Source organism: Rhineura floridana, chromosome 2 (genome assembly GCF_030035675.1).
Source record: "Rhineura floridana isolate rRhiFlo1 chromosome 2, rRhiFlo1.hap2, whole genome shotgun sequence".
Lineage (NCBI taxonomy): Eukaryota > Metazoa > Chordata > Lepidosauria > Squamata > Rhineuridae > Rhineura > Rhineura floridana.
Window position 1 is genome coordinate 3,357,433 of NC_084481.1, and position 24,073 is coordinate 3,381,505.

At 41.3% G+C, this 24,073-nt stretch overlaps 1 protein-coding gene across 8 annotated transcripts in view; it reads right to left on the bottom strand.

Annotated features, from left to right (window-relative positions):
• The window catches only part of PCBP3 (poly(rC) binding protein 3), a 50,022-nt gene extending 26,265 nt beyond the window's left edge, over window positions 1-23,757 (bottom strand). For 4 of the 8 annotated variants that reach the window (XM_061612845.1, XM_061612843.1, XM_061612844.1 and 1 more), the window contains exons 1-7: window positions 23,689-23,757; window positions 20,125-20,148; window positions 16,296-16,328; window positions 10,362-10,478; window positions 8,366-8,497; window positions 6,208-6,336; window positions 2,137-2,211 (exon numbers count right to left, since the gene is read on the bottom strand). In XM_061612845.1, the coding sequence (XP_061468829.1) occupies window positions 2,137-2,211; window positions 6,208-6,336; window positions 8,366-8,497; window positions 10,362-10,478; window positions 16,296-16,328; window positions 20,125-20,148; window positions 23,689-23,757 (579 nt within the window). Of the gene's footprint in view, window positions 1-2,067; window positions 2,212-6,207; window positions 6,337-8,365; window positions 8,498-10,361; window positions 10,479-16,295; window positions 16,329-20,124; window positions 20,149-23,688 lie in introns of all 8 variants that reach the window. The other 4 variants (XM_061612840.1, XM_061612839.1, XM_061612847.1 and 1 more) reach the window with 2 other exon arrangements.
• Between the last annotated feature and the right edge of the window lie 316 nt (window positions 23,758-24,073).

Here is a 24,073-nt window from a genome sequence, read left to right on the forward strand (position 1 = left end):
TTGGATCTTACTGTACAGGCCAAAGCATCAAACAAATCAGTCTCCTAAATGCAGTCTCCTATATGCAACAATGTGTATGTTGTTTTTGTTTATATAAGGCAACATAGAAAAAGCAAGGGGTCTATACCACAATCTCTTTTATGCAACTTGTACAAGACAGGTCAAAGAAAGCAACAGTGTCTAATGGGTAGGGAATGGTACAGATTCAGAGGTCTCTTTTTTCTCATTCTGTGAGAAGCAAAACATCCTGAATGAAGAAACAGTGTAAGAAAATATAATCTGCTATATAAAAAAGAACAGGAATTATTGAAGCTACCAGCCTCCATATCCTACTAGGGTGGAATAGGGTGGCACTGGACAGTATTCACTAAATAACTGCAGAAGTGGAACTTCTCCAACAGGATTTTCCCCACTCTCCTACCCCCACCTGCACCCCACATTGTCCCCAAATCTGCTCCAGAGGCTTGGAGGAATCCCCAGAACAGATTTAGGGGGTGCACAAGAGGAACAGAAAGGGAGAATGTTGCAGAAGGAGAAATCCTAAGAGAACATTTGCCTTAGCACTACATTGAATACAACCCACTGTTTTTAGACTAATTATGATTTTCTAAAAAAATATGTTTATAGTGTTATTGATATTTGATAATTTAATTGTTAATTTGAATTTGGATGGTAACTGTTTATTTTTACCCAGAGAGGCAGCTAACTTTCAGGGCACCAAATTGTTAATTGTTTACTCAGAGGTATGTTGCAATTAGCTCAATAGGGTTTACTCCTAAGTGAATGGACATAGGACTGCAGCTGCAGGATGGCTGTGTTTCAGTTCTCCTAGTGTTTCAGAAAGTATGAATTTGATAGATTCAGCTTTAAATGTGAACTGAATCAAATGTCTCCCCCAAAGAGCCAAACTGAATATGCAAACATAGTATGCTGGAATTCTGTATTTGGAACTTCCAGCATAATTTTCTTCTTCAAAAAGGAGCCTGGGAGTAGTTAGATTTCGCTTGGAGCTGTGGCACAGGGAGGTGGCTTAATGTTGCCCAACTTAAATCCCACCCCACAAGCTGCAAGGGAAAACATTCAGGCACAATTTTTGTGAGTAGAATCTTTCTTCCTCTACACTGTAGCCAAAACCAATCTAATCCAAATCAAGCATGTAAACATCTTGTTTCTCTTATTTTTGGATCTGATTTTTGTGTAATATGCTGACTGCTGAAATTTTAAAAAATAAGTCTATGCTCATAAAGACAAGGGGTACAATTCACATCCTGTAATAAATTAGGATATGGCCTGATTCAGAGGATGCTCTCCTCCCTTTTTTTCTCCTGTACATGGCAACAAGAACATGCCGTTCCATGCACCGAACATACTACTCAAGCCACTAGACACTCATATCCGAACAGGATATAAGTGCATAAAATCCATTGTGGTACCCGTGATTTAACCTAAGAACTTTTGTTACAGAAACTGACCAACTAACCAACTAAAAACTGAGTGATCAATCCTGCTGTTCCATCTTTTGCAGCTGGATTTTACACATGTTCACCATATTCACTCAGGAGTGGGTGTCCAGTAGTACAGACATGCTCTGTGGACTGGATGGAAAGGTGCATTCTCTCTTCCAATGTTGTGCTTAAGGGCCAGATCAGTAGAGAGTATTGTCTGAACCAAGAGGCTTATGTCCTTGGGCCAGTCACTATCTCTTCCTGCATTGTGCAGGGGCTTGGACTTGATGGTCCCTTCCAACTCTACTATTCTATGATTCTATGATTCTTAGCCTAACTTACCTCACAGGGTTGTTATGAGGATAAAATGAGGAAAGGATAATCATGTACATCACCTTGAACTCCTTAGAGGAAAAGGTGGTATAGACATGAAATAAATAAACAAAATAAAGAAATGTTAGCTTTAGCTGTGATAAATGGCTTTCATGCTGTTTGTCCAGTGGAGGAAGCAGCTACACTCAGTGTTCAACAAACAAAGAGCTTTGAGTCCGCTTGCTTTCGCACAACACGGGGGGGTTGACACCATGCAAGTGACAAGACAAGAAAACCTGAGTGCACTAACGGGCAGTGGCTGGTACTGCAGTAAAAGGCTGAGGTTGGCAGTGGAGGCTGCAAGCGGATCGGCTCTTACCTGACCACCTGCAAAAATGACAGGGGTAGAGGCAGGCTTTGGGCGATAGGGAATGGTGGCACCTTTCGGTGGGGACTAGGAAAAGGGACAAGGAGAGGGAGAGAGAACATTAGACCAAATTTCCTGAAACATTAGTAAAAAGAGAGTTAGAGAGCAAGCAAACACAAAAAGGTCAAACCGCACTGCACATGAACTTATGAAACTAGCTAGGAATCTACAGTGCCTCATTTCCAGACAAGAGAGTAGCTAAATAATCAGTGAACAGAGGAAAATGGTTCTATAGTGAATAATATTTAGAATTTATATAGTGCTTTACAGCATTCAAAGTACATCACATACTTTATCTCAGTAATCCTTCAATAATCCTACAAGGCCATCACTCTTAACCCCATAAAGCGGCAAGGCCATCTAGTGAATTCAAAATGGAGGTGAGATTTGAACCAGGGGCTTCTGGCTCCCAGGTGTGCCTGTGGTCAGAAATTAATTTTCCTGAAACTTTTACATTGAAGTCATCTCAGGTTTATTCAGCTTCACAGCGCGTTCACACTATTATGTTATACGGTTGGGGAGTTGGTCTGTATCATGTGTTTGTGTTACCTTCCAGCCTGGGATTTTGAATCTGTATAGTTGGATTTGTAGCAGAGAAACCTGCTGTACTGGTAAAGGCAGTTTCCTTGTTAAGTTAATGGGTCTGTCAAGTACCCAATCTACATATCTACAGACCAGGTCAAGAGAAGATGTGTTGCCATAGGAACAACTGGGGTAGGCCTCTCCCCCTCATCCTAGTGCCAAGAGATACCCATGCTTTTGAATTTGATGTGGAGCTGGGAGCTAGAAAGACAGAGGCCTCACTCTCTGTGCTGAATCCAAAGCTATGGTTTTGGGAAGCCTCCCCTAGAAGCCTCAAGGGAAAGCAAGATCTGTTGAAGAGTTAATGCTAAAAACCCCTCCGTCTTACACTCAGATTGAATATGTGTAAATATAACCATATATCTTAAAGACACAACAGTCTCCAAGGAAACTGAACCCTGTGTAAGCACCAGAACCCCTGGAAGTCTCGTACTGCTCAGAGATTGGAGTGCGCGCAACAGTACTATTTATATAATCAGTCCACCTGAAAAAGCTGCATTCTGTCTAAGATGGAAACTTGGCATCCATTATTCATGCCTTCACCATCTCATAATTTAAGAACTACTGCAACCCAATCTACATGAAAAATGTTTAGAAGTCTCAGCAGATATAGAATGTAGCAGGCTTGTCCCATATTATACTACTCGTGAGCTGCCCTATAGTTCTCCAGACACTTCAAAGTGCTCATTTTAACCCTATAAGGCTGTAAAAGGCTTACACCCAACACATAATATTGTCCCATTCATTTGTCCCATTGAACTCTTTCGCCCTAGTAAAGGTTTCATTTCTGTATTTTTCAACATAGTACAATGTATTAATTAAATACGTATTACAAACCATTTTTAATATTTCTATTCCCCATTCCCTCTTATTTATCTAATCAGTAATAACAATCACACAGATTATTATCTGTAGCAAAATAGGGTATGTTTCCAGACAGATTTTTAAAAAATAAAATACAATGCATTCTTTGGTTTGGATTTCTGAAAAATCATGCGTTGCCTCACCTGTCCCTTGATCGACTGCTCCATATGTTTTTCTGGTGTAGCAGTACAGTATGTTTAGCCGTAAGGCTGTCTTTCAGACCTGACCATCGTCAGAGGGATTAAGGCCCCATAACATTGGACTACAATCTCTGTTTGTTAAAAGTTTGCTTCTGCACTAGTGTGTTGATTTTAACCCTACCTCTTCCCAGAAGACAAAAATAACTCAGTAAGCCCATATAATTTGATCTACTAGATCTCTGGCACTTTTTATGATAACCTCTCAGCTCTCCTACCACCTAATGGCCCTTAACATTCATTTTTGTAGTGAACTAGATTGCCTTGATGATTAGAGAGACAGAAGAGAGTTCTGATTTCCATTGTGTGGCCCTTGCCGCTTCTTCTGTGAACTCTGTGACAGCCTGTGTTAGATTTCTGTGCTTCTCCAAGTACTTCCATAATTGAAGTACCCAAGCTGGTAAACCTATCAATTCCTTCCTAATCTTTAGAAAGAGATTCCTTATACTGTCAGAACACCTTATCCAGATTAATTAGTGAAAACCTACTTCAGCTATGTGGAGTGTTATTGTTATGTTTTGTTGTTATATTTATATTAGGGGCTCTGCCCCTGCTTGCATTGCTAACCAACCTCACCTGCAATCCTGCCCCCAACCCTTCACCAATCCCTGTACCCTCAGACTTGGCCAACCCCCACTAGATGAACTCATTAAACCGGAGGGGGTACCTTTGTGCACCCACCCTGCGGGCCAACTTTAACAGATGGGTGGGGCAACCTCAATGTCAATCACATGACATAACTGTAATGTCACATGACTGATACCTGTCAAAGCTGGCCCCCAGGGTAGGAGCAAAAAAGGTTCCCAGCCACTGATCTAATGAGTTAGTGTGGAGGGTTTAAACCTGGCTAAGCCTCCCCCACTTCCCCCTAGAGCTGGCTAAGGGCCCCCCTCTGCTTTCCCTCCTCCCCTTTAGAGCTGGCAAAGTATTCTCTGTTTTCCTCCCTCACCTTAGAGCTGGCTAAGGCCCCCTGCTTCCCCCCTCCCCTTTTAGACTAGCCTATTAGGAAAATTCCTCCATGGCTTACCTGAGCTGCTACCCACTGCCTGGTCCCTCCTCCACTGCTCCAATATAGTTTGCAGCGCCACCTGTCTGTTGACTGCAAACTGCAGTGTAACAGATTCAGGGCTTACATTTTTATTTATAGACATCAAAGAGGGGGTTCCTGATTTGGATTGAGTAACTGAAACATGGAAGATTTCCTCCTTCGTTTAGCCTTTCTAGTCCACCATCTTAATGATACCACCTGTGCACTCAGTGGCTATTCTACAGTTTTGCAACTGTGTTCAACTGTTTGGGCTAATTTTTGTGGGTTAAGGTTAAGTCAGACAAAAGATGGGGGTTTGAATGATTTTATAATCAGAATAATTTACACCGTATCAGTGAAATACCTTTAGGTTATATATCCAGAGTCTTTGGGATGAGGTAGACGATCAATTTAAAAGTGTAAATAAATATAATTTTTAGTCGTTATCGATATTTTGTGTCTAGAAGCACATGTGCAGAATAGTCCCACCTCTGCATTTTCATTAAATAAACTAAGGGTGTGGAAATGATTGACACGAGCTTACCAGTGGTAAGGCAGAGATGCAGCATAAGAATGGGACATAGCTCATAGTGGCTGAGCACATCCTTTCATGCAAAAGGTCCCAGTGTTCATTAGGTGAGCTCTTGAGTTTAAAATGGCTCTTCAGAAGGCAGGTCTGGGGAAGCCCTCTTCCTGCCTAAGATCCTGGAGAGCTGCAGTCATCATTTATCAATACTAGTTCTTGTTTCTTTTTACACACACACACACACACACACACAAGGCAACAGCAAAATCAACTTGTACATTGACTTGTTTGATAAAAGTATATCCCAAAATCAACTGATCTTTTCCCTCTAAGCATGTCCAACTCTTAATGTTGGAAACATCATTTATTCAGAACATTATAGGAAGATTAATGAATCAGAAGATGGAAGTTATGACCTTATTAGTCATTTCTCCCTCTGCTTGCTCCTCTCTTACTATTGGTTTCTGAAGAACAGTTTTATTGTAAAGCACCACAGGCATGTTCCACTGTGTCTTTTGTATATTCATCTTGATATGCTGCACTCTGTATGCAGTATTTTGTATCCAACCAATGGCCATAGTGGTTTGGCATTGCAAGAACCTACATCTTATAGGTGACTGACTATTTTACTTCAAATCTTTTTGAAATCACCTCATGACTCATGTCATCCACATGCCTTAAAACCATGATTAGCTGAATGCTTTATTAGACAAGAATCCATAACAATACCAAACAATAATTCAGTTCTGAATTACAAGAAAGGTAGATTGTCTGGGTTTTCGGTTACTTCCCCCCCTGTATACTTTACCACCATTGTTACAGACTACCTCCAGCATCACTACACAGATCTGTTTGACACATTGGATAATTGCATCGGGGGTTCCTGAAATGGTCACTGCCCTCTCTGTGGAGTTGGGCAGCATGTCCCCTGCCACTTGAACCTGAGCACCTGTTGACTAGAGAAAGAAAGAAAGAAAGAAAGAAAGAAAGAAAGAAAGAAAGAAGGAAAGAAGGAAAGAAAGAAAGAAAGAAAGAAAGAAAGAAAGAAAGAAGGAAAGAAAGAAAGAAAGAAAGAAAGAAAGAAAGAAAGAAAGAAAGAAAGAAAGAAAGAAAGAAAGAAAGAAGGAAGGAAAGAAAGAAAGAAAGAAAGAAAGAAAGAAAGAAAGAAAGAAAGAAAGAAGGAAAGAAGGAAAGAAGGAAAGAAAGAAGGAAAGAAGGAAAGAAAGAAAGAAAGAAAGAAAGAAGGAAAGAAAGAAAGAAAGAAAGAAAGAAAGAAAGAAAGAAAGAAGAAAGAAAGAAAGAAAGAAAGAAGGAAAGAAGGAAAGAAAGAAAGAAAGAAAGAAAGAAGGAAAGAAAGAAAGAAAGAAAGAAAGAAAGAAAGAAAGAAAGAAGGAAAGAAAGAAAGAAAGAAGGAAAGAAAGAAAGAAAGAAAGAAAGAAAGAAGGAAAGAAAGAAAGAAAGAAGGAAAGAAGGAAAGAAAGAAAGAAAGAAAGAAAGAAAGAAAGAAAGAAAGAAAGAAGGAAAGAAAGAAAGAAAGAAAGAAAGAAAGAAAGAAAGAAAGAAAGAAAGAAAGAAAGAAAGAAAGAAAGAAAGAAAGAAAGAAGAAAAGAAAGAAAGAAAGAAAGAAAGAAAGAAGGAAAGAAGGAAAGAAAGAAAGAAAGAAGGAAAGAAGGAAAGAAAGAAAGAAAGAAAGAAAGAAAGAAAGAAAGAAAGAAAGAAAGAAAGAAAGAAAGAAAGAAAGTTTATTAGTCTTCTGTAGGCAACTGCAAACAGGGGATAGTCAATGTGTGGAGCAAGAAGTGAAATCCACTCCTCTAGTCACTTTGTTAATTATCCCCCAATTGTTATGTGTCTGCAAAAGCAAGGAAAAAAAAGAATAGTGTGAAATGTCTTTTATTTTATTTTATATTTTCTATACTGAATTATTTGCTCCCCAAAGTGAATCAGTTTCCAAATATAGGTATTTGGTCAGAAGTGACTTGAACATTACAGTAGGGTCCCACTCATATGGTGGGTTACGTTCTGGACCCCCGCTGTAAAACGGAACCCATTGAATAGAATGGCGCGCAATGCCCCAAAACCGCTGTAAAAGCGGAACAAGTGCCATATGAGTGGGGCTTTAGTCTAATTGAGACTGCTGCATTAGCGAATCACTGTAAAGCAAAGCGCTGTAAAGCGGGGCCCTACCGTACTATTATTTATTAAATTTATATCCCGCCCTTATTCCTGAAGAAGTCCAGGATGGCAAACATTTCAGTTATCAAATACAAAGAAACTGGTTAAGGGGGAGCATTTGTATTTATGCCAATTTGCATAAAGTTGATGAATTTTGTCCCAGCTATCACTGAGCCAAAATCCCACCCCTACTCTTTCATGGGACATTTACCTCCTGTGAAATTTGTGGGCATTTTCAGTGACTCCCGGGGCTGGGGGTTGGATATATTTCTAAGTATGACGCAGCAGAGGGTGGCAGTCTTTATTTAACTGTTTTAAAAACGCTACCACCACAAGTGGCAGCAGAGCTGCAATCAAGCAGCAGTGGCAGCCTGATGATGTCCTTCATTAAGAACGGCCAACTGGAAATGATGCTATGTCATCACACAGCATAATTCTTAGTTTGAAAAAGAAAAGAAAGAAAAAGATGCTGCCTTATGAGTTGCTGTCTCATATCTACTATTACGGTAAGTTGCAGCCCCCTCAATTAAAAAAAAAGGCCCCAAAGATCAGGGGCTATTTCTATCTCCCACTACTGTAATGCCAAAAAATGCTAGGCCAAATATTCCAGCCCAGCACTAGTTCCAATGAGTTTCCAGACTGTACTCACAGCTTTGTGTCAAAACCACATTCTCTGATTGACAGTTGACATGAAGATATTCCCAGCTCTGACCCTTACTTTGTGATAGCTAGTTGGATGACGATCTCCCAACTGGAGAATTTGGAAAACTAGACTCCATAATTTCCCCTAGAAAGCCTGTAGTTACTTACCTCCCTGATTTCCTTAATCTTGGAGCCTCCTTTGCCAATCAGTGATCCACACTGACTGGCTGGCACAACCAACCTTAATGTTACTGGTGGCTTACTGGTAGCTGTACTGTTGCTCATTGAGTTGATTATATCCTATGAAGAGAAAGAAGGAAGAAAGAAAATGCTTTATGACGCAGATGCCAGTGCTATTTTATTGAAAATGAGGCAGATATTTTTATGAGATTGTGAGTGAATGTGGACAGAATTGTTCTTTTCCTGCTAGGTTGTTAAGGCAAGGAGGCAAACATTGGCTGACACCTGAATCTCTCAAAAACCTCCAAGGCTATTGTTTGAATTTCCAGATTTAATAATAAGGAAGGCTTTAAAGTTAATTATCACAGCACATACTTTTTAGCACAGGGTTGGGGAAACTCAGGCCAAAATTGGCCTGCCTGACCTCATTTGGCCCACCAGGCAGTTTTGGGGAAGCCATCAGTTGTAAGGCAGGAAAGGGCAGAGCATCAATGGAACAATCAGGAGCTTAACATGAATGAATGAATGAATGAAACTTTATTTTTACCCCGTCCTTTTTCCAAACTGGAACTCAGGGCGGCTTACAAATAAAACTACATGTAGTTAAAAACATACAAAAATATACAATTAAGATACAATTAAACTATACGCAACCTTAAAACCATGAAACAGGCACTTAAAATACTAAAAAACAATTTAAAATAATACAAATAACAGCATAAAACAATAAACAAACCTTGTAGTGCCCAATCCTAAACACCTTCTATCTCAAAAGCCTGTCGGAATAAAAAAGTCTTTACTTGCCGACGGAAAGATGGCAAGGAGGGGGCCATTCGTGCCTCCCTAGGAAGGGAGTTCCAGAACCTAGGAGCAGCCACCGAGAAGGCCCTATCACGCGTCCCCACTAATTGTGCTTGCGAAGGTGTTGGGACTGAGAGAAGGGCCTCTCCTGAAGATCTCAGGGCCCAGGCAGGCTCATATAGGGAGATACGGTCTGACAAATAGCCTGGAGCTAGGCCGTATAGGGCTTTATAGGTCAAAACCAGCACTTTGAATTGTGACCAGAAACAGACTGGCAGCCAGCGGAGCTGTTGCAGCAGGGGAGTTGTATGATCCCTGTAACCAGCCCCAGTTAACACTCTGGCTACAGCTCTTTGAACCAGTTTAAGTTTCCGAACAGTCTTCAAAGGCAGCCCCACGTAGAGCGTGTTACAGTAATTTAAATGGGATGTAACTAAGGCAAGCATCACGTGGGCTCCCAATTGTTCCTTTGCTGGAGCAAGGTGTGCTTCCATCCGCTCATCAGCTGATGGCTGGAAGAAGAACGCCTTGCTCAAGGAGAGGGAAGTGGTGTCCATTCAGTGGAAACCACTTCTCCCTCCCAGTGCTCCTCTTCGAAAGTGCCCCTCATGGCTCTTTCCATCTCTGACATCCTTGTAACATGAATGACAACCATTATGAAGAAGTTTCCCCAGGTAATGCCCAGACAATGTTAAAGATGGCTTAAAACATAGCTGCTAAAACAGTAATAGAGCTATCCTATGCATATTTACTCAAGAAAAAATCTTGCTGGGTGGCATTCGATGCTACTCCTACTCAGAGTAGATCCGCTGAACTTAATAAACATGACTAACTTAGGTTCATCCATTTCAGTGGGTCTACTACTATGAGTAGGACTTAGCTGAAAACCTACTGTATTCAACGGGGCATATTCCTCCTAGTAACCGTGTGTTTTAGGGCAGTAGGCCAATACAACAAATTTCTTTTAATCCTTCTTTATTTATTTTAAATACCTTTACTATCATAAATAAAAATAATACAACTTATTTAATTTAAAACTGAACATAATTCCTCTGTGCAATTTTCTGCACAATTTCACAGATCTCACACTATTTGCAGTCAGTTTCATGGACGCATATGTCCATTTCATCAAAAACCTGTTCATTCATTAACTTCCTGTAAAATTATTGAATAATTTTCTTACCTCCTCAAATTTGTAAGCAATCATGGCAAAAGCCTTGAAGATGGCATCAGTGGGGCCTGTTATGGTCACAATTCTTTCCGGACAATTTCCCTCTGATATATTGATTCGTGCTCCACTCTACAATGGAGAGACCACATCTTGTTATACATATAGAAATTACATATGGTTTATGCTTTGCAGAGCTTGGAAGTAACTCGTTATTTTTAACGAGTTACTTTTAATTCGTTACAATTTTAAATAACGAGTGGGTAATTCCATTACATTTGGCAAGTAACGGAACGAATAGTAATTTCCCTACTTTTCAGCTTCAACTTTAACGTTTCCACGTTAGGTTGGACGTTACTTGGGGGCGGGAACAAGGGGAAGTCAGCTCCTGGCTGTGATTGGTTAACACAAGACATGTGCCTCACACTGATTGGACCTCTGCGCAGACTGTCTCTTCCCTTGTGATCTGTGTTAGGAGGCACGAGGGAAGAGATGAATAGGCAGGGGGAGCCTGCTAGCGTCTGACTCTGAGAGGAAAAAATGGACGCCGGAGGAAAAAGCCAGGGCAAGGACAACAACGGAGGAGAAGGCTGCAGCAGAATGGCGAAGAGCTGTGGAGGTGAGTGACGATGATTTGTGTGTGTGTGTGCCCCTGTGTGTGTGTTTTCGGCTGGAGTCTCTGGTTTTGGGGGGGGGCTTCAGCTCTCTGGCTACCACCCCTTACTCTCTGGACTCTCCGCTTCAATTTAAAAAAAAATTAAGTTTCTAGGTGGTCTAATTCCCGAGATATACACCAAAACGTAACCCCCCCCTGCACAACATTTTTTAAACAGATCATGCTCTGGCTACAACTCCCATCAGCCCAATCCAGTGGCCATGCTGGCTGGGGCTGATGGGAGTTGTAGTTTAAAGTAACTTTTCAAAGCTCTGGCTGCAACCCCGCCCTTTCATGATTGTGAGTAAAGTGCAGACTTGTGTTTGTGTTGTAAATCTCTCTCCCTCCAACCCTATTTTTAAAGAAATTAGGCAGGGTTTATCACAGTTTTTATTATGTAGGAAACTAATACTAATTTTTTTAAAAAATAAATGAAGTTTATTTATTTATTTTTATTATTTTATTTATATCCCACCCTTCCTCCCAGTAGGAGCCCAGGGCAGCAAACAAAAGCACTAAAAACACTTTAAAAATCATAAAAACAGACTTTAAAATATATTAAAACAAAACATCTTTAGAAACATTTTTAAAAGCTTTAAAAACATTTTTTTAAAGAAAAAGTTTAAAAACATATTAAAAAGCAATTTCAACACAGACGCAGACTGGGATAAGCTCTCAACTTAAAGGACTTGTTAAAAGAACAAGTTCCTTATCACTTGAGGCTGCAGTTTTCCCTGGTTGAGTAAGCCCCATTGAATACATTGGGACTTGCTCCTGAGTAAACAAACATAGGATTGCACTATAAATATCTTTACAGGTTATATAAATAAACATATTTCATAGTCATGCTTATATAAATATTTTCATAGAATCATAGAATAGTAGAGTTGGAAGGAGCCTATAAGGCCATCAAGTCCAACCCCCTGCTCAATGCAGGAATCCAAATCAAAGCATTCCCGACAGATAGCTGTCCAGCTGCCTCTTGAATGCCTCCAGTGTCGGAGATCCCACTACCTCTCTAGTAATTAGTTCCATTGTTGTATGGCTCTAACAGTTAGGAAGCTTTTCCTGATGTCCCGTCGAAATCTGGTTTCTTGCAACTTGAGCCCATTATTCTGTGTCCTGCACTCTGGGATCATTGAGAAGAGATCCCGGCCCTCCTCTGTGTGGCAACCTTTCAAGTACTTGAAGAGTGCTATCATATCTCCCCTCAGTCTTCTCTTCTCCAGGTTAAATATGCCCAGTTCCTTCAGTCTCTCCTCATAGGGCGTTGTTTCCAGTCCCCTGATCATCCTTGTTGCCCTCTTTTGAACCTGTTCCAGTTTGTCTGCATCCTTCTTGAAGTGCAGAGACCAGAACTGGACACAGCACTCAAGATGAGGCCTAACCAGTGCTGAATAGAGGGGAACTAATACTTCACATGATTTGGAAACTATACTTCTGTTAATGCAGCCTGACATAGCATTTGCCTTTTTTGCAGCCACATCACACCGTTGGCTCATATTCAGCTTGTGATCAACAACAATTCCAAGATCCTTCTTGCATGTCGTACTGCTGAGCCAAGTATCCCCCATCTTATAACTGTGCATTTGGTTTCTTTTTCCTAAGTGTAGAACTTTTACTTCCACCCAGTTTTGTCATGCTGTGTCCCTATAAGTATCCAATTGCATAGTATGGTTGTACAATACTTCCTTTACATTTTAAGTATGCCTTGGGGTAGTCATGGTTCTCCATTGTTTTCATCCTGAGGGGCAGATAGGCTGAGAAATGGTGAGTAGCCCATGGTCACCCACTACACTTTATAGCTTATTTTCATTTTGAAAAATTAATTAAAACAATTTACATGCAGGCAAAATTTATTAAGCGGATTCACACAATATGTGTAAAGCACATCCAACTCGCATTTAAAGCGCATGACTTCCCCTAAAGAATTCTGGGAAGTGTCATTTCCCCCTCACAGTTATAGTTCTCACCACTCTTAACAAACTGCAGTTCCCATGATTCTGTGGTGGGATTCATGTGCTTCAAATGGGTGTTGAATGTGCTTTAAAGGAATGGTGTGGATCTGCCCTAGGTATGATGTTCATTCAAGAGTGAATTGAAAAGAACAATTTTAAAAGATACTTCTTACTCTTACTCATTTTTCAGACCTCTTTCTGAAGTGAAGGGTCAAATCTGTAAAAACATTTGGAGCAGCCACATTAAAAGATAAGGGCAGGGTATTCCAGGCAGGGGGTTGCCAACCCTGCTTGGATATGGATGTCTTTGCAGAAGAACCCTAGTCAAGGTTTACCAACAGCACAGTCCAAACTATATCTACTTAGAAGTCAGTCCTGTTGAGTTCTATGGGGCTTAATCCCTTAGTAAGTGTGTTTAGAATTGCACCCTTCAGGAGCCTCCATCTTTACTCCCCAAAGCTCCCATCTAACATCTCCACAACACTAGGCTCCTTTGTCTCTGCTGTGGCCTTCTGGTGACTGCCCTAGCCTGAAGGCACTTAACCCTTCTTGCTGAAGGCAAGTAGGCTAGATTATGTTCCCTACCCAGGCTCATATATATAAAATATAAACGGCATTTTGTCAAAAGTATTTTTGTCTACATTTTATACCTCATCCTTGGTTTTCCAAGCTTGGCATGGAATGCTTCTCATACAGAATTAATTTGAAATGCTGCATATTTATTATCATAATCATCATATTCAAAATAAAAAATATATGTACCGCCTTCAAGTTGATTCCAACTTATGGTGACCCTATGAATAGGGTTTTCATGAGGCTGAGAGGCAGTGACTGGCCCAAGGTCACTCAGTGAGCTTCATGGCTATGTGGGGATTTGAACCCTAGTCTCATTTTGTTCTCACAACAACCCTGTGAGATAGTAGGTTAGACTGGCCCAGGCAGGGTTATTTAGTGAGCAAAAATGATGCAAATAGGATCTCTTTTAATTGTGCTATTGACCTGCTTACTTCCACTCTGACTGGGGCATCTTGCAGCATGGGGAAGAGATGGGGGCACATCACAGCTGAAGTTCACCCACATAGGAGCATTATCTCTTGTTTATTACAGAGACGCCTGTTGCAGGTTTTGCTGCTGAGAGCAGCAGTCAGTTAGTGCGGCCACTTGAGTCACAGCTTGTTGATCCTGAGGAGGCAAAACTAGAAAGTGAGGTTCAGAAAGGAGGCCCTGTGCACGAGGAGGAGGAGGGCATGAAGCAGTGCCAGTTGCCCACAGCCACATCTGCAGAACAGCAAGTACCACGGTTTGGCTTTGAGAAAGCTTGTACATTTGTGAGCCAGAGTGGGAAAAATGTTGTTGTACGATGCAATTACTGCCTTCCAAGGATCAAAAATCTGAGATCAGCTGTTTCCTCCTCATTCAATGTGAAGAAACATTTTGAGGTAAGCCTTTGTCATGCTGGTCCTCAAAGAGTGTCCATTGTCTATTTATGTTTAAATTGTGAAGTTCCTCTTCCATTTTTTCTTGGATTCATGCTTTGTTCTTCTTCCTCAGAGGGCACACCCTGAGAAGCTGAGAGCAATTGAAGAAGCAATAAAGGCAAGGAGACGTGGCCTTCCTGAACCAATGCATGACACCCCTCCTCCCAAAATGCTGAAGCAGCAGCAGACAACCCTTGAGAGGTGGGGATCTGGCAGGGATCTGCTTCTTCTGGCAGCCTGCGTACACCCTCGCTTCAAACTAGATCGGCTGGAATCGTGTCAGGCCACCACCCATACCAACAAGTAAGAACATTAGGGAAGCCCTTTGGGTGGATTACTCCAAGGGAAATGTTGTCTCAAGGGAGGCATCAGAGGGCTTAAGGTGGTAGGCAGGGGCTGGGCCTTTTCTTCCTGGGACTCCTCATCACAACCTTGGGTTGCTGCAGGTAATCCTTAAGGGTCTGCTGTGCTGCCCCATGAGTGTGGTGACTTGGTCACCTTCCTACCTTCCATGTCATCATCCACATCATCATCCACAGGCTCAGGCTGGACCCTGAACCAGGGGACATGACAAGCATCAGGAAATGAAGAGCAGATGATGGTTTCCTAACATATATGTGTTAACATATCCTCTCTCTTTCTTAGATACACAATGGAAGCCTTGTTGAAAGCTGAAATAAAGATGGGTGTACTTAATGAGGGCAGTGATCAGTCTTCAGATAAAGACCAGGAAGGAGATGACTTAGAAGATGACTTCTTTAACTTTCTGCCCCAGGGCAAGAAGTCAGCAGTGGACACTGCTGAGGAGGAACTGGTGAGGTACCTGAGGTCTCCCAGCAGGGAAGTGTCATCACTCCATGGCTTTCCACGTGTGCTGCGGTGTTTTTTGCAGCACAACACAGGCATGCCTTCAAGCGCCGCAGTAGAACGCCTATTCAGTACTGGTGGCAACGTAATGACTGTAAAAAGACATTCCTTGTCTGACATGCTCTTTGAGCATCTTGTTCTTTTGAGACATAACAGAAACATATTATAAAAGCATTTCAAGTGTAAAATTTGATTTCAAGAGTTGGGGTATCTTCATTGCTTGGGGGGATGTGAGATTCTGTTATGCCATTATGTTAATCTTATGGATAAATTTTTTTATTCTACTACCCCCTGTGTGTGTGTGTTTATTTTTAATATTGTTTTAGGCTTCTTAGATGTGCAGCAGCCAAGGCCAGCACCTTGTAGGAGTTTTTTTTAAAAAGTAACTGAAATGTAATTGTAGTGATTACTTTTGAGAAAAAGTAAAGTAATCAGTTACTTTCAGAGCAATTGTAATTGTAACGGTAATTACTACTTTTTTGGGCCAAGTAATTGTAACTGTAATTTATTACTTTTTAAAAGTAATCTTCCAAGGTCTGATGCTTTGTACCCCACATTTATAAAAGGGATACTTGTAAAATAGTACACAGGATTTCACAGAGCTAATCTGTTTCGTTATATGAATATCTGCACATGTCTTACCTTGGAATAAGAAAAATACTTGTACAAACTGCACAAGCAAAAAACCCCAAACAAAACATCTTGCACGGAACCTGTATCCTGCAGAACGGTTGAGGCTCCCTGGGCGGTAGTTGGCTGCACAGGAAAATGTGATTCCTCCTTCAGCTATCATGTCATTTGTGAGTGCAGTGTGGAATGTAGCTACATAAATATCACTAAGGAAAAGAAGTTCAACCTGCCCCTTCCCCATCCACACACAAACACTCCCTTTCTTCTTTTCATTTTTTTACAGTTATCTAGAACTCTGCACTTCTGAAATAATTATATCCGTATTACTTTGCAGAATGTTCGCAAGGGACTGGATGCTTACCTCCTCACGCATCTTTTTCACGGTTTCTCCTTTCTGAAATAAGAGGCAAAATATCAGCAATAGTAACATCACCAGTTTTGAGACAAACTTAATAGAAGTGTCATTGTTCTTTGCAGCAAATATAATGTAAATAATTATAGCATTAATAATAGCATTAATCAGCCTTGTTAAGTATTGAAGCAAAAAGTCTGATAAAACACTGCATATACACATAACAACCCCAGATCTAAAATCTAATTAACTTAATCACACTATGCCTTGGAGAAATGTGAGGATTTCACTCCTTTAAAGAAAAACATTTTCCAATATGCAACTGCATTTATTATTGGGCAGCTCAAATGTACTTAGTCTTATGCGCTAGATGGCTCTTCCCTATCTCCATTGTATGTATTTATAGATGTATTTGTAGATGGCACTCATATACCCTCTCAGCCTTTTTAAGACTAAGTAAACCCCTCTCTTACTATTCCTCAGCTCTTGTAAGCATGCCTTATATTTTTGGCACATAGTGAGAAATAGAAACACCTATCATCCTGCACGACACTGTATGCCTTTAGAGGCTACTACTACAGTAAAGGAAGCAGATAATAAAAGTGTACCTGCCCTCTGCTTTCTTCCAATATACTGAATATATTCCAGATGCAGTTGAAGCAACAGTGAACATTTATGTATGAGGGCTTCCAGACAAGGACTTAATATTGCAAACGTTTGCTCAGATATTGCAAATGGGTCATTGAAAAACAATTAACTTATTGGGTTTCGCCTGGAAAGAGTAAATCCAGATTAAATGGGGAAAATATGGCACCATCATCATGTGGACGCTGCAAAAAAGGTGCATGTCTGAGGAGCACCCATCCCACAATAAACACCCCTCTGAAAGTGTCATATGTATAAGAAATGTATCCATGAGCTTATCTTTTTTAGTTTTGTGAAAATCAATATAATTGCTGAAATTCAAGTTGTTTATTAATAGCACTGGCCCAATCAAAGAAGGAAAAACACCATTTCAGGGTTTTGAATGATAAATAGTTGCCTACACAATATACATCTAAACTGGCAGCCAAGCCACAATATGGCCAGTAATCTGTGCAATGTACATTAATACCTCAGTTAACAAAATAGAAGCATTCCTGGACGTTACTTCTTGAACAGAAACTTTGTTACCAGAGATAGGAATAACATGGAAAGAATAGGGAGAGGTTCCTACACCAACTCATAGATGGTGGGGGCAGCTTCAACAGGGCCTTTTAATGGGTGCCTTTAAAGGGTTAGATTTTTATCCTGGATCCCAGATTCCCTATATTACAGAAAACATATTTGTTGGTGAAATATGCTCAGAAGTAGCCACACTTGAATACAATCTGGCAGCTAATAAAGGTCCAGTGTGTAAAGGGCGGATGGCAAAGGAATTATGTGACTACTTTCGCCCAGTCTCAAATGTGCCATTCTTAGGCAAGGCAGTTGAGCGGGTGGTGGCTAAACAGCTGCAAGCACACTTGGAAGAAGCGGATTATCTGGATCCATTTCAGTCAGGCTTCAGACCGGGACATGGGACTGAAACAGCCTTGGTAGATGATATGAGAAGGGCATGGGAGAGAGGCGAAGGCACCTTCCTTGTCCTCCTTGATCTCTCAGCGGCTTTTGATACCGTTGACCACGCTATCCTCTTGGACCGCCTGCAGAGGTTAGGTATTGGGGGCACTGTATTGCAGTGGTTCCATTCCTTCCTCTCTGGGAGATACCAAAGAGTAGCACTGGAGGAGGAGGCTTCAGATCCCTGGCCCCTCACTTGTGGGGTGCCACAGGGTTCTATCCTTTCTCCAATGCTTTTTAACATCTATATAAAGCTGCTGGGAGCAATCATCAGGAGATTTGGGCTGCAGTGTCATCAGTATGCGGATGACACGCAGCTCTATCTCTCATTTAAATCTTCACCAAGGTTGGCTGTGGAAACCATGTCCAAGTGTCTGGAGTCGGTGAGTGGCTGGATGGGAAGGAATAAGCTGAAGCTGAATCCTGACAAAACCGAAGTGCTGTTGGTGGGAGACAAGGGAAGGCTGGGAGATATAGACCTGGTGCTTAATGGGGTATGACTGCCCCTGAAAGACCAGGTCCGTAGCCTGGGGGTCATTCTTGACTCCCAGCTGTCCATGGAGGCTCAAGTGTCGGCTGTGAGCCGGGCAGCTCTGTATCAACTTCATCTGATACGGACGCTACGCCCCTACCTTCCCAATCATCTGCTCCCACTGGTGGTGCATGCCCTGATCACCACTCGCCTAGACTACTGTAATGCACTCTACGTGGGGTTACCCTTGAAAACGGTTCAGAAGTTACAGCTGGTACAAAATGCAGCGGCACGTCTGATTGCAGGCAGCTGCCGTAGAGATCACATCACTCCTGTGCTGAAGGAGTTGCATTGGTTACCGGTTGTGTACCGAGCCCAATTCAAGGTGTTGGTCTTAACCTTTAAAACCCTATATGGTTGTGGCCCAGCTTATCTGAAGGAGCGCCTCCAGCATCGACAGGGATGCCGCTCAACAAGATCAGCCTCAGAAGACCTTCTCTGGATCCCACCAGTCAAAACAGCTAGACTGGTGAGGACTCGAGAGAGGGCCTTCTCAATAATAGCCCCCACCCTATGGAATTTTCTCCCAAATGATCTACGCCATGCCCCGTCTATATTGAGCTTCCGCCGGACCCTGAAGACCTGGTTTTTTAGGCAGGCTTTTGGGATGGATTAGTTTTTACTGTTTTTTAAATTTTTAACTGTTTATGTACTGTTTTATCTTGTACGTCGCCCAGAGTGGCTGGACAACCAGCCAGATGGGCGACTAACAAATTTAATAATAAATAAATAAATAAAATACTTTATATCTCAATGAACAATCAACATATTGCTGCTCAACTCAGGCCACACCCACTTGTTACCTTTAAAGCACTATTATATCACTTCCAACAGTCATCCTTCTTCCAAAGAATCTGGAAACAGTCGTTTGTTAAGGATGCCGAGAGTTGTTAGAAGACCCTCAATATTCCCTTCGCATATCGACAGTTTCCAGAGTGCTTTCAGTTCCTCTTCCCAGGGAACTCTGGGAATTGTAGCTCTATAAAGTCTCCTAACAACTATCAGCACCCTTAAAAACTAGTTTCCAGAATGCTTTGGGGGAAACCATGGCTGTTTAAAGTGGTAATAATGCTTTAAATGAAACACAAGGAGATGGCATCAGACTTAGTTCTCTCTTAGGCAGTCATCCTGGGTGGTATTCAACCAACCCATCCCATCAGTGCAAGGATTACCGCTAGCATGATAGGAGTTCTCCCACTCTCCTCTCCCTGTGTGTGCCCCAAAGGGAGGAGGGGGGCATGTTCTGTTGTACAAGCAGAAATCCTGGAGCAATACAGGATAGAGCAGCCTTTCCCAACCAGTGTGCCTCCAGATGTTGTTGGACTACAACTCCCATCTTTCCTGACCATTGGCAATGCTGGCTGAGGCTGATGGGAGTTGTGGTCCAACAACATCTGGAGGCACACTGGTTAGGAAAGGCTGGGATAGAGTATATTGTCTTCTGTCTGCTTGTTCTCCATACATGGAGATGATTATTTGTTGGCCTGTTAAAGAAATTGCTGGTTAAATATTCTGTAGGCATCGTTTGAAATCTAAGATGAGTAAACATGCCCCATTTCACCAAACCGCATCCTACAATTTGTGTATACTCAAGAACCAGCTGGGAAGGGAGCATAATGAGCCCCATGCTAATTCCCTCCCACATGTGCAGCTGTGCCAATAGAGAATATTAAACTCTTAAGATGTATAGTTTGGAGAAATTACCTTCCCAATGATGCTTCCAACTTCCTGTTTTGAAAGAAAAATGGAAACAAAATAAGAATGGAAAAACATTTATTAGCAAAGGATATTATCCACACTTGGCTGAGACTACCTATTCATTGAATCATATGAGGCGCTTAGAGTATTTTCCAGATAGAGAGCTCTTAATGCTGCCCAGTTGTTCCTCTCTTCTGAAGGTTGCATGCAGAACCGCGGTTGACTTTCCTTGCTATTTGGGATATAATACTTCTTATCCTGCTACATTCTATCCACGCCAGTGGGAGTGATATAGACCGGTGGGTGGGGAAGGGGAACATCCAATTCATTTGAGCAGCAATTTTAAAAATAATTTCCCACATCATTAAAAAGCAGTGACTTAATGTGTATCACAGGGCTTTTTCAAAGCAACCTTAAACACTATGCACCAGTCATAGGGTCTTGCATAGGCGCGTGGATTTGTGTTGATTTTTTCCCCAAGCACAGGATGTGCATCCACCCTGGTGAAGGATGGTAGAGAAATCACTTTAAAAAAACAGATAAAATCCTCATATTCTAAGAAGCAGGAATGGGTGTTTTTGTATGTGAGAAAAAGTGACTAGCAAGCACCACGCTGGGCTGAGTTACTATATGGACTTAGGTGACTTGGGCTTGACTCTTCAGACTCAGTGGATGTGTAGTCTGTGATATGCTGTAGCTCTCTTACTTTGTTATGTTTTGTTGTTCATTTATTGTTGGTATCGATTTGTTTCTGCTAAAAGCCTAATAAAGACAGTACAAGAAAAGAAAGCGACTCACATGTTTGCATTCATAATAGGCTAATAGAGAATCCCTCCCCTCCCCTTCCCAACAACACCTTCACCTAGGAGATAGGGGAAGAACTCCATATTAGCCTATTATGAATATTCCACCCTTCACCAGGAACGGTCACTGGGTGGCTTACAAAAAAATATGATAATATAAAAAATAATACAAAATAAACAAAAGCATTAAAGTAATTCTGATACATTCTGAGAAGATCAGAATGAGGGAGGGGAGTTATGTGTTTTTGTGCCACGATGGCTCCTCTCCTACCATCTCCATCAGCCCACAGAAACTGAACTTCAAAATTTGACAAGCTGCATCTACATTTCACTTCTCTTTGAAATGGCCACTTTAACTGACACATTCATAAGTCATTTCCACCTCTCTGCTTCTCCTGGCATTCCCCTTTAATTGCCCTTGTTTAAAAAAAGGGTGTTAAAATGTCATCAAGAGAAGGAAGAGCAATGGTGAAGGTGAAGATACACCTACCCAGGGCATGTGAAGAGACATAGTGATGTGGCTCAATCTCCAAAAATGTCACTGCCCACACCAAAAACATACCAAAATGAAATAGTAACCTTAAGGGTATGTACACCTGTAGAAATTGGCCTACTCTTCCATCCTTCTGAAAAAGAAAAGAAAAATGACAGACTTCCCTACTAGTGGAAAAAAAGGTAGAAGAAGAACAGGGAAAAACTGGCGGTTTTTTGATTCTGTAATGATATGTGGATTCCCCTTAAAAAGGAGTGAACCAAGTGTAACAATTCCACATTAACCACCTAATGTGGAAGCAGCCACAGAGAAAATGAAATGTATTTATTGTAGACAAGAAGATTAAATGAAGAAAAGAGAAATATTGGCTGGGGTCCAAAGAGCATGCTTGGTGGGATTTTTTAGTGATAGGCTCTCCTATCTTGCTTTCCTGATATATAGAGAAAAGCCTGAAGGCCTTAACAATGAACTTCAGGTAAGTTAAGTAGTACCCCTACATCCAGTACAATCGAGTGCCTATGCCACAGTAGTCTAAAACAGGAGTTTGAGCGAGCAAGAAGTCATAATCATTACAAATTTGCCTTTTAAAAATGTAAATGTGAGAAGCTGAATGGGTGCTCACCACCCTAAAGAGAGAACCTCTCAGGTCAGTGACATCAAACCCCAATGTTCTAACAGGAAGAAGCTTGTTACTTAGGGTGCTTCCAAAAGGGGAGTTATATAGCAAACAGGTAATAAAGAACGGATGTTCCCGTGCGCAGATCTGGCACATTCGCTTTCACACACTCCTGTTTTTTAAAGTCATGGATGTTCATTTTTATTATGCTGCTCGTTCTCCACAACAGTGGGCGGAGCTTGCCTGAATGTATCTCGGCTGCATTTTTATATCCCTCTTCCACTGCCTTTCCCCATTTTCAACCTAGGCACAAACATCTTTTTGGAAAAACAAACCAACCAAGAAGTGTGCAAGAACAGCCTTACTTATTATGTTTCACAATGGGCAACATGGAGGCTTGTGGGTGTTTTGAAGTGGGAAATACACATTATGCAATAGCCATTTCAAGTTGTTTTGTTTATTTAAAATGTAATAGTGAGGTCTTGCACAAGGGTGATATTAATCTGACTTGTATAAAGTTTGCACAAGAGTGATAAAGAGTGATATCTGTATGAATAATTCTTTTTTTTAAAAAAAAGCCTGATGTAAGTACTGCTGTGACAGTGTTTAAGGTAATCCCTCACATATACTGTGTGGTGACAGTTTCTCTCAACAGTGTTGTTTAAATTTGGGACATGCCTTCAACATGTGGTATTCAGGGGAAATAGACACACTTGCATTGTTTGGGCCACCAGAAACAAAATGGCTAGGCTGTGCTCAGGTGAGGAGCCCACAGTAGTAGATGTGTGTGGTGAATCACAGTAGATGCAATTGCAATGTCAGTCAATTCAGCATAGACAGGAAAAGAGCTATTCAGGGCTTCCATATTTTTAAGCTGAACATTTCCTCTGCAAGTTCAGCCCATTGTATTGCTTCCCAAGTATCCAAGCTGGGAGATTAGTAGATAGCCTCTGATAAATTACCCAATGCCAGCATCTCTTCCAAGGTCAGGAAAAGTTTTAATTAGTGATTTCCCCTATATCTATATCTTTTAGGTTCTGATTGGGGAAATACAGCTACTGACAGAAAAAGAAAAAAATGAAAAGAAATCAGTAAGTAAAACTGCACCACCAAAGCCGCCACCATCACCACGAAGGAAGGGCAAGTGGCCCTGGAACACTTCAGAGAGGCTGTTTAAGGAGCAAATCAGGGGTCATTTCTCACGAATCCCCTGAAACTGCAAACGAAGATTTAGCATCAGGATTAGAATTAGCATTAGAAAGAACGGAGTTTATTTGTGAGTAGACATTATAGAAAGCACTTGGCCATGGGGAAGGAGACTGCTGGATAACCTCTATTTTGAGAACTCAGCATCTGTTCCTATAAAGTTTGAACTATGGGAGACTTGGGATGGGGAGCCTCTATCTCAAAAGAAGTCAGTTATCACAATTTCCAGTTGATACTGGTAGTAATGGCTTTGAAGAAATGCACACAATAGCTTTCAAATGAAATAGTTTTCCAACTTTGGTGTGCTGTGATTCACAGTTTTGTCAAGAAGCTAAAGTAATATGTGTGGCACAGACATACAACTTTTGCATTTATATCTGACAAAGTCATCATTCACTGCTGGGCCTGAATGAGAAGTTATTTTAAGGAAATGTTTGGCCACCATTGCTCACCTTCCCATGCATCAGTAGTCGGATTGTGAGAATCACATTCAGGCCACCTTCAGAGACTTTAGATTCCATCTTCTGTTGTGGTAAACAAGTCAGATGGTATGAGATCCAAGGAAATAAAAAAGTACCTCCGCAGGAGATCACCTATAAAGAGAACAAGCAAGTCCTACTTTTGTTGTTTTCCACACAAGGTTGAAAATGTTTTCATTGTTGTACACTTAACAAATTTTGACACCATGTAAAACTGTTACCGATCTCAAGAAAGAACTTTCTCTAAATATCTCAGTCCTCATACTTTAAAGGTAAAGGTGTCCCGGCACTTGTAGTGCGAGTCGTTTCCGACTCTTACGGTGACGTCTTGCGACGTTTACTAGGCAGACCATATATA